Consider the following 12725-nt stretch of genomic DNA (forward strand, 5'->3'; position numbering starts at 1 on the left):
TATAAACTTGAGTACGACTCATACAACCATCACCATAAACTATTTTCATCAATTCGTATGTCTCAGCAAATTTTTTTTCAAGTTTAACACAAAATTTTATATTTGCTCTTTGTTCCATTTTTGTTTTGTAACATTAGGACGCGTTTTTCTTTTATTGAAATGGCTGTAACTTTCACATCTATCATCCGATTTACATGAATGTAGGTGCATTTGAAAGAGGATGAATGTATCTTTTTCATGCTGCAAATTATCAATGGATGGCGCTGCATGTTATATGATTTAAATATGAAGTTCGGTTATTTTTGGGACACACCGTGTAAATGTACAAATAATGTTTTTTATGGAATGAACTGTAGTATTTCTACTACAAAAAGACCAATTAAAAATTTCTGGTCCTAAAAATGGACAAAAAAAATATCAATTTCTGTTGATGCTGTTGAACTAAGAGTAGTTCAGTTTTTCGTTGTTTTCTCAAAATGAATTTACTCAGTGCGTTTTGCAAATTTTGAATTTACTCAAATTTAGCGCGTTTTGCAAATGAGCATTTTATTTAGAAAACTGGAACTCAATTCATTTAGAAGACTGAGAATTTTCTTTCTAGCTAAAAAGCGATTGATTTCCTTGAAGAACTGAAATTCCCAAAATGAACTAGCAACAGATCATCAACAATGGGTAAAGATGCTTTTAAGTAATGAAATCAAGCTTATGCTGTTCTGATCAGATGGAATCAGGTATGTTCAACATCCAGTAGGTACAAGTTCCTAAATACCAACTGTCTACTGTAAAACATTGAGAAGATAATGTAATGGTTTGGAGATGTCTTATTCATGATCGTTTTGAACTGCTCTATAGAATTACTGGAAAAAATATATATATAAATAATATAGAATGCCTGTTGGATGGATATACCAGCAGGTTAACACACAGCCAAAAACATATCCTAAACACACAGTCAAATTGTTTTAAGAATTTTTCAATAAGAGTAAATTTTGTGCTTTGAAGTGCAATGAGCAATCACCTGTCTTAATGAGCAATAACCTGTCTTAAACCCTATTGAACATTTATGGGAACATGTTAACTGTCATTTGAAAGGTATCAAGTCTACAAATCATGCAGCTTTACTTAGTTAAGTCAAGGAATATGAGACTCAATTCCAACTGATGTTTGCATAAATTTAGTTGACTCTATACCTTGCAGATCCCAAGCTGTTCTTGATTGTAAATCAAGAGTAGCTTGGAATCTGCAAAATAGCAATGCGAATTTGCTTTTCTACAAATTTTTAATCAAACTTTTTAAAAAAATGCTTTTTTTCAAATAAACGCTTTGTTAACAAATTTTTAAACTTAAAAAAAAAAAATTATTTTTGTAGGTATGTATGTATATATATATATATATATATATATATATATATATATATATATATATATATATATATATATATATATATATATGTATGTATATATATATTTATATGTATACATGTATATATATATATATATATATATATATATATATATATATATATATATATATATATATATATATATATATATATATATATATATAAACACATATATAAATATATATATGTACATATATATATATATATATATATATATATATATATATATATATATATATATATATATATATATATATATATATATATATATATTAGGGGTGTCCACTATGCAAAAAATTTTCAAAACCAACCAAATTGAATTTTTTCCCATTCTAGTGTTTGTGTATAATGTAAAAAAATTTTTTATCAAATTTTAATAACTATTCTAGAGCCCCCTCAGAGCCCCTAAAGACAAGCCCAAATTTCCTGTTTAAAACAGTATCTTTTTTAGTTAAAACACAGAGAAATAATTATTGTGAATCTCATTTTTCAAGTATTTAGAAATTAAATCACAGAAATCAAGCCAAACAAAAGCAGCTTACATAATATATGTTAAATTATCCAGTTTAACCAAACTAGTTCTGCACTTTTGGTTAACAATTATAGTCAAAGTATCAGAGTGGAACCCCAAAACTAAAATTAAGACTGTCTTTCTGAATGTTATTAATGTTGTTTCATTGTCCAAGAGTTTTTTTGCCAAAATCAGAATATTGCTGCCTGTGATTTTCAACGCCCTGCAGCAACCATTCTCTTTGTTCTGGATCACTGGTTATGATGATGGCAAATTCTGAAATCAGTTTAACTCCTCTTTCTGTGGTATCATTTACAACTTTTATCGAACGAACAAATTTTTCAGCTTCTTTGTATCCTGGTTGCTCTGTTCACTGTTCAATTGGTTTAGCAAGCCAATTTGTATTGATGCCAAGAATGCTGAACAATGAGTGAGATTCAGGTCCCAGAAGATTTGACAAACCTGTTTGACAAGTGATTTGACGAAAAACTGGCTTACCAAGATGAAAATTTTCGGGTACTGGAATTTCCAAGAGTTTGGCTGCCATATCTTTTTTCACAGTGGAACTAACATGTTTGTTGAAGAAAGCAAATGGAACTACCTCTTCTGTCAAATACCATTGGTGATTGGTTACTTTAGAAAGAATGACATCAGCAACTTCCTTGTCTATTTCTTTGTAGTCTTTCATGTCATGGATGAATTGCAGGTCATTCATAGGTGCATCAGCACCAATGCTAGCTTTAGTCCAAGCTGGTGTGTGGAAAAGAGAAAGATATCTGTTCATTCTAAAAAGTTTGGTCGTCATCCTCTGATCATAAGGCAATTGTTTAGAAAACATGAACATTTTGTTCGCATAAATGTTACATGCCATCCACCGAGCTTGGTGGATAGCTACTCATTTAAGAAAGTGTACACCCCGCGGTGGAATTTGCCTAAAGATGATCAGTGTGTTCTCAGCACATTCACGATAGTCATCTCTTGGAAATGATGTAGCATCTTCCTTAGCAAGTAGATGTATCAAATGCTGTATGGTCTGTTCTTTGAGGTTTTGCAACCAGGTGCCTTCAACAGCTAAAGTTTTAATTGGCAACTGTTTATCCAATGCTGGCCAAGCAGTTTTAAATTCAGCAAAGAATTTATTCTCTGGACCAAAAATGTTTCCAAATAATTTCTTCCAAACTGCTCCAACAAAGATTTCAAAAATGTGGTGTCGACGGGCAGGATGGAGAAGTTTTTGACCTAAGTTTTCTTCAATCAATTTAGCAGCACCATTGTGGATGCCACTATTACTGGCAGTGGTATCAAATACCAATGCCACAATATTGTCGCTTAGATCCCAAGCTTCTAGGAGATCCAATGTTGCATTTGCTTGAGTCTCTCCTTTCGAATCAACGAGAACAGGAACACCAAGCAATTTTCCCTCACTGTATTCTGGAGCACCCGACACAAGCACAGCTAACTGTTCATGTTGTACGACTAGTATGTCATTTACCAATTTTCCGTCCCAGTGAAGGGCACCAAACTAGGGTGGGTTGAGCCTCACATTATCTATAACACTCTCAGCAATCCTCTTTCGATTTAACATTCTACTTCGACGAGATATCGATCTGGAGATATCAAAATCGTCCAAGTTTCCACCAGCAGCTTTAATTACAGCAGACACAATCATAGTTGTTTTATTATCAGACAATTTCAGCCTGTCTGCTGCAGAAGTGATTTCCTCGCATTGCATAATTCTTTTGGGGAGGTGAAGAGTAACAAATTCTGATCGTCTATTCATTGGAGGTTCATAATTCAAGTCACACCCTAAACCGATATCTACCTCAGCAACAGCAATATTTTCATTAATATTCTGTTCTTCATCATTAACTTCCATGTCTTCATTATCCTGATCATCCTGTCTACCTTCTTTTTCTACTCTTTCTTTTTCTTCATCTCTAAGTATGATTTTCCGATTATATCTGACTTCTTTCATTTTTGCTTTAATCTCAAAGATTATGTCATCCCCGTCCATGGTCGCCTTTCTGTCTTTTTTTTATCTAAATAGAATGCAACATCATCATCTTTCCTTTGAGCAGTCAGTAGCCTGGATTTCATGATTTCCTGTATGGCATCAGGTGATCCAGTATCAAAAAGACTATCCAACTTGGCCAAGAAGTTAACATGTTTTCCGCCAGCATCACTTTCGCGATTCTTGTTCTTCAACAAGCGGTTCCACTAATTCCAGAGACACATAAGATCTAACACCAAATTTTGTCTTGTCTTTGTCTTGATACGTGCCATGTTCCAGAAAGTTACAACAGCGTCGATTACTATATAGCCAATTTCTTGATTTGTTACATGATTTCGGACATTTTCTTCATCGCGTCGTAAAAAAAGAAAAAATTTTAAAACCTGTCTGCAATCGGGTAGTTTGGAACCAGTTATTGATGGTGATGGTGAATTAACCAAAACTTAGTAGAGGCACGAGTAACAGGCCTTGTTGTTGATGATGATGACGACAGTGAAGGCTGGTCGGTTGTGTCTGACAAACAACTGGAACTGGTTGGCAAAGACTTGAGTTCAGTTTCTACAACTTTACCACTTCTTGTCAACATTTCAGTTTTAATTTATTTAACTAAAACAGGAAACAGCAAAATAATTATAAGTCAATATTACATATTAAATTGTGTCAATATCATAATATTAACTTGCTTGTTTATGAAATTTGTAATCAATGCAAAAATGTGCTACTGTTTTAACCCATTCGTGCCTAGCATCCCCAAAAATGGGAGGCTCTATAAATTGTAAAATGTAACAAAAAACTCAGGCACTAATGGGTTAAATAGGAAATTGGGGCTTATCTTTAGGGGTTTTGAGGGGGCTCTAAAATTTTTTGCATAGTGGACACCCCTAATATATATATATATATATATATATATATATATATATATATATATATATATATATATATATATATATATATATATATATATATGTATGTATATACATATATATGTATATACATATAAAACCCTCGGAATTAGGGTCGGCATTCGGCAATGCCGACCTAACTGCCGACCTGCAATATATATACATATATATATATATATATATATATATATATATAAATATATATATATATATATATATATATATATATATATATAAATATATATATATATATATATATATATATATATATATATATATATATATAAAGTAACTTGCAAAGGATTAGAAATGTCAACTTTTTTCAGTTTTTAACGCATTACTTTTCACAAACTTTATAAAATAAGCTTAAGTTTTTACCAAATGTGATTTATACTATTTTAATTCAAAATACTTATTTTCGAACTCATATCCAAAATATTTTTAATATTAAAAGTTTTAAAATTCTAAATAAATATAATTTATGCTATAGAAAATCTCAATGATATACAATACTAGTGTTGGTTAAATAATAGGCTGAAATTTTTAACAAATTTACATTTTATATTATTACAATTTAAAATATTTAATGCAAAAATTGTAAAAAGTAACATCAAATTTAAATTTAAAAAAATTTGTGAAATTTTTGATTTCAAAAGCATTGAAGTGTAACTATTTGTGAAAATATTTTCTTATTTATAAAATTTTATAATTTAATTACTTGGCAATATTTAAAAAGCATGAGAAAAGCTCAGGTTTCATATGAAACAAAGAAATTACCTATAAAAGGTGTGGGAAAAAAAATGCCTTAAAAAAGGATTTCTGAATTTTACAATGTTTCTAAACCAGGAATAAATCACATTATGAAATGATTTTGTCAGTGCAAAACTATTAAAAGCAAGCCTTGCTCTGGAAGACCTAAAAAAACAACTAAAGATGATGATGATGATGATGATGATGATGATGAAGAACTGAAAAGACTGATAGATTATTAGTAAGACATTCCAAGAAGAATGCATGCAAGACTGTTACGTGTAAAATGAGATCCAAAAGGAGCTTAGTAAAAATTTCAGCTTATTTGAGAATGTTTGTAAAAAGTTATGCATAAAAACTGAAAAAAAATTTGGCTAAACTTTTGTTTTGAACTGAAAAAGAAATTTTTTAAATGTTAGTCATAAAGAAAAAGTAAAACATACTTTACTACAGTTAATCTACTACAGTTAGTTAGCATTTTACCTGGCCTTGAGTAAGCGTAAGGAGTGTATTGTGGGATTAAGTTGTTAAATAGTGATGCTGTTGTTAAAGACTCTATTGAATTTTGTTTTTCTTGAGTTTCCTTGGTAGCAACATCATCTTTGCTATGATTAAAATTATCAGTAATGTTTTTAGTTGAGTATAAGCCAAAAGATGTATTTGAAACTATTAGATCCAAAATCAGTTGTTGATTTAATTTTTTAGTTCCAACATCACTTGTGTGTTGAAAAGCATCAAGTTGGAACAACTCTTTATCTATGATAAATTTAAATTCAAGAAAAAAAGTACTAAATAGACAAAGCACAATCTAGGCTGCATCAATATATTTTACGCATTTAGAAATCTGACAGGTTCAAGAACTTAAAAAATAAAAAAAATTGAAAAAGTGCTGTACAGTGATGTTATAATTTATTTATTAATTGTTTAAATATCTTTAAATATCTATCTTTGATTATCTTTAAATATGGTTAAATATCTTTAATCTTTAGATATGGTTAAATATCTCTAAACATCTTTATCTATCTCTTATTATGAAATTTTAAAAATAAGGTATCAAGCCTTCAATGCATGCTGTGCTATTATCAAGTGAAGATATATAGTCCTAATTCATTTGCGTAATCATGCTTTGTAACAAAATACATAAACTTTAATCATTTAAGTTCATCATTTTCAACTTTAGAAAATGCTTCTCAGGTAACTGTCTCAAATATTGCAAATTAGCATTTGCCAAAATACAGAGGAAATTCATTCACACCATGCTTCACAGCCTAAATTAACTATCAGATTGGTAATTAACACATAGTAGAGAGTCATGTAAAGACATAAGAGAGAAGTCATGTAAACAGAGAAGTTTTGTTAAGAAATAAGAGAGATTAAACATATTAGAAATAAAAGAAACAAAGAGTTGGGTCGCAGAGAGTTGAATCAGAGAGTTGGATCAATTTATACTCCTAATTAGGTTTCAATAATTTATTCAGGAATCTTGGGTTCCTATTTAATCAGAAAGAGGTTCAAACCCAGAAATATTGTTTTGATAATTTTTCCTGATAAAAACTATTTAACACTTTTTCCTGAAAAGTTTCACTTCTAAATAGTTTTTCTAACAGTTTCTGCTTATATTATTACACTAGTAGTACATTATAACAATTATAATAAGAAATATATAATTAAAGTAAAAAAAAACATTATAAAAGTAATTATAATCTAATTATAAGAAGAAGGAAAATTATTATTGATGATCGAAAAAAATTAGTGTTTTCTTTTTTTCTACAATTCTATTTAAATATAAATAAACCTAAAGAAAATTGATTAGTTTTACCAGAAATTTTATCTCTACCTTAACATAATTGCTGTCAAATCAGTTCAGTTTAGAGCAATAGAGTCAAATCAGTTCAGTTTGGAGCAACAAGTTAGTCTTGAACATGAGAAGTTATTATAGTGTTATAATATTTATCCTCTATCTTATAATGGTGTTATAATATTTATCCTCTATCCCAAATGATACTTTGACAACACTACTAAAACATTATAAAAAAAAGAAAAAATTAACACATCTTTCAAGATGACATTATTATTGACATTAAAGATTTGTTTTAAACACAGGTAACAACTCTCTATGCTGAGCCCTAGCTCTAATACACCCTTCTCTTGCATATGGTCCAACTACCAACATAGATGCTACTGTCACTTGTTTGACTTTTCAAACAAGTGACAAATTTTCAGAATTTTGAAAGAAGGAGTTAATAAAGGTGTCAATCTTAGCAATAACAACTTATCTTTAGTAAGTGAACAAGTAAAAATAGGTTCTTGTACTTCTTTGTTTTCCCTTTTAACTAGCTCTTGAAAAGCAGTTGCAGCAAAGTTTAGTTTAGGTGTTTTTCTTGGTAGAATTTGCATATCTCCAGGAATATTATTACCCCTTTCAAAACATGTTCAACTGCAAAGTTGCGGTCTTTTGTAATATTGCTGGATAACAAAGAGATTAAGATACTTTCATAGTTTACATACCAAGCTCCTAACTAAATGTAGGGAGTCACAATTTTTTTACCCCATCAGGTTGACTTCTGAATTCTTTATAGAGAATTCAGAAATCAACCTGATAGGTTGAATTCTCAATTGAGAAAGAATGTGATAGGAAGCATCTTCAAGTTTATTTTTTACTTTTATGTCAAAATAAAGTTAAATGTAAAATTGTAAACAGAATAAAAAAAGTAACTTTAGATTTTTAAATTCTGCTCAGTTAGATCATGTTTCCTTGTTCACATAAAGACTACTCTCATACCTGTAGTGACCCAGTGACTTAAGGGGCCACATTGAATTTCTCTTAGATTAGGTGGCAGCACACTAATCCTAAATGCTTCTATGATTGTTTTTGATCTGTTGATATATTTTTTAGTATTGTTTCTGGAATGTCAATAAAGCTCTCCATCTGGAAGAGTCTTGACCTGAGGTGAGGATTATACTCCATTTTATTAACATCATGAAGAAATTTTCCCACAGGACCTACAATTCCAGTACTACATGATGTTGGTCCATCAATTTCTTCTATTAGGTGACGTAAAATTAACTCATTTGAATTAAACATGCATATGGCTCAGTGGCACGTGTGACAGCTTTTTAGGATGCGTTATAGCACCACACTTCCAGTCTGTGTTAATTGAAGTACTATCTGCTCTAAGTACTAAAGTACACAAGCAAGGTAAGAGGATTCAGGGGTGAGAATTCCTGCTTCAAGTAAACCTTGCAGATGACTAGAATTTGGCATAGTTTTTTTTTCAACATCTTCACTTCCAACAAGGCTGCAAGCAACCACTATTAGAGTTTGGAAGTTACTGAAAGAGAAAATATGAAGTTTATAGAGCAAAATAACAATTGACAGAGGACTTCAAATATTGTAAACTGTATGAATCAGAAAAACAAGATGGAAGTGAATTCCAAAGAACTGATGTTCTTTGGAATTTGGTCCAACTATGCTAAAAATGCATTTTTGCACCTTGCCTGAAAGAAATATGGCATCATTCGAAGATCCGCTCCAGATATGGCAACAGTTTTACATACAAGAATGGATTTGAGATTTATAGAGATTAAGAATAGAATTCGGAGTAAGAAAGTGGCTAAAGTGATAAAGTGATGCACCCTTAGCAGATGCTAATTTTGCAATGCATTTGATATATGGGTTCCAAGAAAGATCGGAAGTAAGAGTTAATCCTAGAAGACAAATTGTAGATGACTCATCAAGTACATTACAGTTCATAAATATAGGAAGATCTAGATTGTTGCAATAACCATTAGCTGCAAAAAATTGAGTTTGAAAAAAAGCTCATCAGCCACTGAGAGCCTCATGCTGTAGCAGAAGTAAGATCCTTTTCAAGCTCAAATGACCCCTCCAAGCAATCAGAGAGTGTTGACTTCTTATCAAGACAAGAATAAATAGTAGTATCATCAGCAAACAATGCAGCCATAATGGCAAATCAGCCGTAGAATGAGAAGATCAAGATCCATATTGATCATCAGAAAGTAAGTTATTAGACTCAAGATGAGAGTTTAAGTGTTTGTTAATTAAAGACTTAAAAACCTTGCTTATGATAGGAAGAAAACTAACGGTATGGTAGTTAGGCAAGTCAGATGGCTCTCCAGAGTTTTTGAAAATAGGGATAACAGATACCGCAAGCTGGAAAACAAGATCAGCAGGCTAAAAAAGATCAACAGACTAGAAAACAAGACTCTGATAGACACTTGTTAAATAGTTTAGAAAGTATAGACAACAGCTTCGAAGAATACTTCTGCAAGACTATAACAGGTATGTTGTCTGGACCACAAGCTGTATAAGAGTCTGAGTAGGAAATCACTTTAGATACAGAAGCTTGAGGGATACGAATAACAAACAATGGATCAACTTGTTTGTCGGCTATATCAGGTAAAACACAACTAGTGGAATTGTTTTAGCAAACAATTCTGCTTTGTCTTTAGGTGAGGTGACAAAATCTAAACCATACAAAAGAGGTGGAATAACAGATTTGGATTTATTAAAGATACTGTTAAAGACTATCCAGAAGTCACAAGAGCCTATTTTTTGAGAATACGAGATTTTGTGATCTGAGAATAGAGGGCTTTGACATTAGATAAAAATTTTTTACGATGGTATCTAGCAACAGACGTCTGTTTTCTGAAGAATTGTTTTGCTGATAGAAAGTAATGATACAATTGGAAACTCTGAAATTGTAGTGATGAATGATTTTCTAGTCTTAAGTTTTGACATAATTTATGAAAAACTCGATTAAATAACAAGTAAAAAAATAGATAAAAACTGCGATGTTATAAAGATTTTAAACGGTGGAAGTCAAAGCCTATTTTTAAATTGATTCTGCACTGTGCTCTTTATGAGAGTCCAATACATAAAAACAGGTTACAATTATTTAATACAAATTTAATTTAATTTAGTATTTATATTGTCTAAATGTGAAAATTTGGGTGTCAAGACATTTTCTAATCAAAAAGTAGTACATAGAAATCTATCTTGAAATTTAATTTTACATAAGAATACACTTTTTCCTAAACTTAAATTTTATTTTTTTCAAAAACATAAGAATCTCAATCTACCGTAGTATATCTGTACTAATGATTTGATAGAATGTCAGAAGCATCCTTATCTCATTAGATTTTCAAGGTATTAAAAAAGTGTGTCTGTGTGTATGTGCGTGTGCGAGCGTGTATAAAAAGATTAAAAAAATGAAAAACTATTTAATTCTTTAAAAAAATGAATTAAATACCTTTAGTATATATTATTCTTATAAAACTCATTTTTTTTTTAAATTTTCTTTTTAAAACAAATACAATCTCAGCAAACAACTGCTAATCATACTTTAAAGTTTTTTTTAAAACAAATGCAATCCCAGCATGCAAATGCTATTAAGGTTTAAATTTCTTTTTAAAACAAATAAAATTCCAGCAAGCAACTGCAAATTAAGTTTTAAATTTCTTTTTAAAACAAATACAATTCCAGCAAGCAACTGCATTATAAGCATCCAAAAAAAAGAAAAGCTTCAAAAGTTTACAAGTCTAAATAATGGCGCTGTTAAATTTTTATTGCATAATTTGCTTCTTTTGTTGTGGAGAGAAAATATTATTATTATTATTATTATTATTATTATTATTACAATTAATATATTATTGTGCATCAGATGGAGGCAGCAAAGCTATTGTTCTTCGCATATCAAAGACTATATATCATATAGTTTATCACCTAAAGATTGCTTAGAACAGGCAGCCAATCTTGAATCTGTCTTCAGCTTCAAACAAAACTTGGTTTACTGCTAACAGTATTACAATAACTTTAATTGCAAAGCTAATTAACAGGTAAAACTCAGGTATGTTACTATTAAAGTTACCCTAGGGCTTCAGTTGGTTCTCAATATTACATTTGGTTTTACTCAAGGGTGTCATATGGATTTAATAACAAATTACAATTATACAATTTCAATGAAGAAAATTAACTCCAGTTGGGTTATATTGTTTAAATGTTTATTTTATTCCATTAAACTATTTCATTTATTCAAGAATGGCAGTTTGTTATATTTTGCTGTTATTATATATGTTTCTTGTTATTCTTTAATTCACTTAACTTAACTTGCGGATATTTTGTTGAAAATCTAAAGGTATGAATTGAAGAATAAAAGTTGTAGAAATCTTTCAGAACTTTTCAAAATACTTACCTTGAGTTGAAAATTTATTATAGATTCATTCATTTTATTAAAGTGCATTATTTTTGATGAATAGGCCTCTTTATCATATAAAAAATAGTAAATTGAGGACTTCTCTCCAAAATATTTTGACTTTTTTATTAACTTTTTTATTCCTTTCTAGAAACTAAAACTAAAATAGAAATTAAATATAAATCAGATATGATAAGATATAAAATAATAATAATTAAAATAATAAACAAATATAAATCATAAAATACAAAAAACTTGAACTATAACTAAAATAGGACTGGAAAAAAATTAAAACAAAAATTGTCACAAATAAAAACAAATCAAAATAAAACAAAAAATAAAAAACAAAAACTTTAAAAAAAAAATACAACTCAACTTTTGTCTCAACAACTTTTCTGTTTACCAAATTTGACTTTAACTTGTCAAAAATTAAACTTTTTTTTCAAGATATTTTTATACAAAGCTTTATAAACAACGAGACAAAGGGTCTGAACAAAAACCAACTTGGACTTGAAAATGGTACCATAACATGGTGGAGCTTTTTACATGCTTAAACAAATTTACACCTTAAGCTTAGTATTGCAGTTATGGTACTAAAACTGGTTAAAATTTTTAGCAATTTTAAAGCCACAAAATTTTTTTCTTAAGTGATTTATGGTTAAGCAAATTTCATCACAACTGACAACAACAATATTTTGGTCATTAGAAAACTTGGGATCATTATAATGTAAGCAATAAAAGCTGCAATGAAAGTCTGCAATCAAAAATTAAAATTTCCTTTTAACTTCTACTCATCCATGATTCAAATACAACTTGTTTTGAACACTTTCACATGTATAAAAGCAAAATAGGCAATAACATTTACTATTTATTATATATATATATATATATATATATAATATATATATATATATATATATATATATATATATATACA

General features: G+C 29.6%; 1 protein-coding gene across 2 annotated transcripts in view; it reads right to left on the reverse strand.

Moving 5' to 3' along the window:
- The window catches only part of LOC100198915 (uncharacterized), a 45599-nt gene that overhangs the window by 11498 nt on the left and 21376 nt on the right, over positions 1-12725 (reverse strand). Inside the window, exon 4 of one of the 2 annotated variants that reach the window (XM_065820751.1) lies at positions 6060-6332. The exons of the other annotated variant lie outside the window; for it this stretch is intronic. Within the exon in view, the coding sequence (XP_065676823.1) occupies positions 6060-6332 (273 nt within the window). The remainder of the gene's footprint in view (positions 1-6059; positions 6333-12725) is intronic. 2 annotated transcript variants of the gene reach the window in all.

The sequence above is a fragment of the Hydra vulgaris genome, chromosome 15, assembly GCF_038396675.1.
Source record: "Hydra vulgaris chromosome 15, alternate assembly HydraT2T_AEP".
NCBI classification, from domain to species: domain Eukaryota; kingdom Metazoa; phylum Cnidaria; class Hydrozoa; order Anthoathecata; family Hydridae; genus Hydra; species Hydra vulgaris.